Source organism: Octopus bimaculoides, chromosome 23 (assembly GCF_001194135.2).
Source record: "Octopus bimaculoides isolate UCB-OBI-ISO-001 chromosome 23, ASM119413v2, whole genome shotgun sequence".
Classification (NCBI taxonomy): domain Eukaryota; kingdom Metazoa; phylum Mollusca; class Cephalopoda; order Octopoda; family Octopodidae; genus Octopus; species Octopus bimaculoides.
This window is the reverse complement of record NC_069003.1, coordinates 6,820,091-6,823,311: the sequence shown is the minus strand read 5'-3', so window position 1 is coordinate 6,823,311 and position 3,221 is coordinate 6,820,091. Positions and strand designations below refer to the sequence as shown.

General features: G+C 38.2%; 1 protein-coding gene across 1 annotated transcript in view; it reads right to left on the bottom strand.

Moving 5' to 3' along the window:
• Positions 1 to 8: 8 nt before the first annotated feature.
• Positions 9 to 3,221, bottom strand: part of LOC106874022 (uncharacterized) — a 28,530-nt gene continuing 25,317 nt past the window's right edge. The window contains exon 2 of the mRNA XM_052975980.1: positions 9 to 2,251. Coding sequence (XP_052831940.1) covers positions 947 to 2,251 — 1,305 coding nt within the window. The 3' untranslated portion in view covers positions 9 to 946. The remainder of the gene's footprint in view (positions 2,252 to 3,221) is intronic.

Sequence of the window (3,221 nt, the reverse complement as noted above, 5' to 3'; positions counted from 1 at the left end):
TATATATATATATATATATATATATATATATATATATATTGGTGTATTTTACGAGGCTCTCAGTCTGGTGTATTACCCTGGTTACTGTCTTCCGGTCATGCTAGTTGTTTTGCTGTTATGTTTCGTTAATATTTCTCGAGCCACGCTTTTTATTTTACACCATTTTCAGTCATTACATTTAAGTATAAATACATTATAAATATATTGCATACACACACACACACATACGTACAAACACTTGGTCACATATACGCAATTAAAAAGAAAAACACTACAGTTCACATATTTATAAGTCTAACGGTGCGTGTATATATACATACATACATTATATATACATAATATATATATTAACACATTTGTGTACACACATGCATACATATGTACGCATCTGTATGTATTTAAATATAAAAGTGTAATTGCAAACAAACAGAAATAGACACATATGTACACGCATATATGCATGCGTACACACACGCATAAATGTGTGCCATCGCGCGCCGCATTTGTGAGTGTTGTGTTGCGATCTAAGTCCCCTGTTTTCTTCTCCAATGTCAAGAAGAATAACTCAAATGTAACGTTTCTAGGCACGACGCTTATGTACAATCACAAACCGTCTTCTGCCCAATTCCGTTTCACTTGCATCACATTCAAAGCTTTTCTCTCGCCCTTATCCCCCTTGTCGCTATACAACTGTCAATCCGTTTCTGTCACAAATATACATACATACATACATACATATATGTATCTATTTCCATTCACACAGTGTTTATATACAGACACACACATACACACACACATATCCTTGTTTTCTTTAAATTATTTAAATTTGGTATGCTTGCTTTTTGGTATATATATATTTTTTAAATTAATAAAAAAACCCGGGGCAACATTACATTTTAATAAATGTTGCAAAATAATAGAAAGTAGTAATAAAACAGACGTTACATCAACGTGGTCTTGACCGCCGATTGCTTTGACGGCGTCTCGATGTCCTCAGTCTCGCTTTACCACATTGGCAACAAACAGTCACGTGATATTTGTCAAATATCCATTTTTCTTCGTAAGTGGTGTTTTGTCCGAACGTGGGGATTGGGTTACAGCGGAAGGGATCTCTTTTGAGAACTTTTATCGTATATCTTTTGGGAATACATCTGTAGAAATCAAAGAAGCAAGACTTTGATTTACACTTTCCAGTTTGTAAATATGGCGGAAAATATCCATCGTCCATTCGTTTCCAGTCGGTCTCCATTTCACACTGCCAATTGGCTGACATTTCAGCTGCACGACCAGTTCGTTTGTGACGCTGTAACTGTCGCCCTCGATGTTTGACTGAAATGGTTACTTTGATATAAGGACCAGTTTTTCTAGTTTGGTTTCGTTTGTTCAATTTGCCGACGTCTCTCTTGCCACGAACAAGACCCGATCTAAGATAGGGGGACTTTTTGCGGGCATCTGCTGAAAGTCTGCTTTTGTTTTTGCGAGGTTTCAATTTGTGATTGATCTGTGAATAAAAATGTCGCCGTTTAGACGTGAGATGTTCTCGTCTGCTTTTCCGACGAATTTTGCCGCCACCTAAATTTCTAATCCTTTGATTCCTGCGTCGGTGGCGACGACGCCCATTCTTGTTCGAACCAGTTTTCCTCCTATTTTTCTTTCTACCATTATTATTACGTTTAAAATTGCCATCGTCGTCTTCATCCTTAAACCCATCATCATCATCATCATCATCATCACTATCATCGTCTTCATCGTTATCATCAAATGTCTCATCATCGTCGTCATGGTAATCACGATCATCATCATCATCACTATCGTCGTCTTCGTCTCCTAAATCACTGTCATCACCATCGTATTCATTTTCTTCATAGTCGTCGTCGTCGTCATATTTTTGTCTACCAAATTCCGTATCACCATAGTTACGTCGTCTTCTGCTCATAGGTTGGTCACTTAAGTAACCATCATCTATGTCAGCATCATTCAACTGTTCTTCTCGACGAGGGTTCGAAGTCGCCGCTTCAATGCTTCGCTTCACCGTTTGTTCGTCCTCAGCCATTCGGCCTTTGTCGTAAGCCTCTCCCAGCTGGCTTCGGAGTTGGTCCCTTGATAACGGACGACACGGAGCCGTATGGAACACTACGATCGTCTGGTTAGCCTTTTCCACGAGTATCGGTTTCGGATAAGCTAAGATAGTTGGTATGAGAATAAGACAGAGTATCACTCTGAACATTAGAGACTGTGTGAGATATCGCATCTGCAAGGAGACAAAAAAAGAAAAAATATATTAATATATTAATTAAAATATAATTTTAACAAAACTTTCATTTAATTATAACAATATTATTACAACAATTATTATTATTATTCTTACAATTATTATTTTTATGCTCCGGACAAAAGGCTGAACGGTATTTCGTCCGGCTTTACGTTCTGAGCTTTAAGTTCCACCGGGATCGACTTGCCATTTATCCTTTTGGAGTTGATAAATTAAATACCAGTGAAACACTGGGGTCCATGTAAATGACTGGTCCCCTCCCCCCAAATTCCAGGCATTGTGCCTTTAGTAGAAAAGATTATTATTATTATTTAGGAAAAAAGCTGGCAGAAATGTTTGCAGGCTGGACGAAATTGCTTAGCGGCATTTCGTCCGTCGCTACGCTGCGAGTTCACATTCCACTAGTCCCCTCCCCAAAAATTTCAAGCCTTGTGCCTGTAGTAGAAAGAATTATTATTATTAAAGGGCTAAAGACAGAAACTCTGCTCTTTGGACTCTATTGGGGGGTTTTAATTTGTTCAATTTTTGTTATTACATTGTGTACACGCGAAAACCCATGGTATCGTCCTATTTTTGTCTTTTATGTTGTATGTTAATGTTTTGTATGTGATCCCTTGTGGCCAATAAAAGAATTTTTATTAGCAGAATATAAAAGAATTTTTATAAGCAGAATCGTTGGTGGGCAATAAAGAAACGTTAGCACGCTGGGCGAAATCCTTAGCGGTATTTCGTCTGTCTTTACGTTCTGAGTTCATATTCCGCCGAGGTCGACTTCGCCTTTCATCCTTTCAGTTGCCGGATGTTGGGAAAAGAGTACTCAGCACGTAATGAGGCCTTCGTGCCTGTAATAAAGATTTAAGAGTACTCAGCACCATAGCAGAGATCAATAGTATCTTGCTACGTTGAGGTCCTGAGGTGATTGTTTGTTTACGTTTCCGTACCTTAGTAC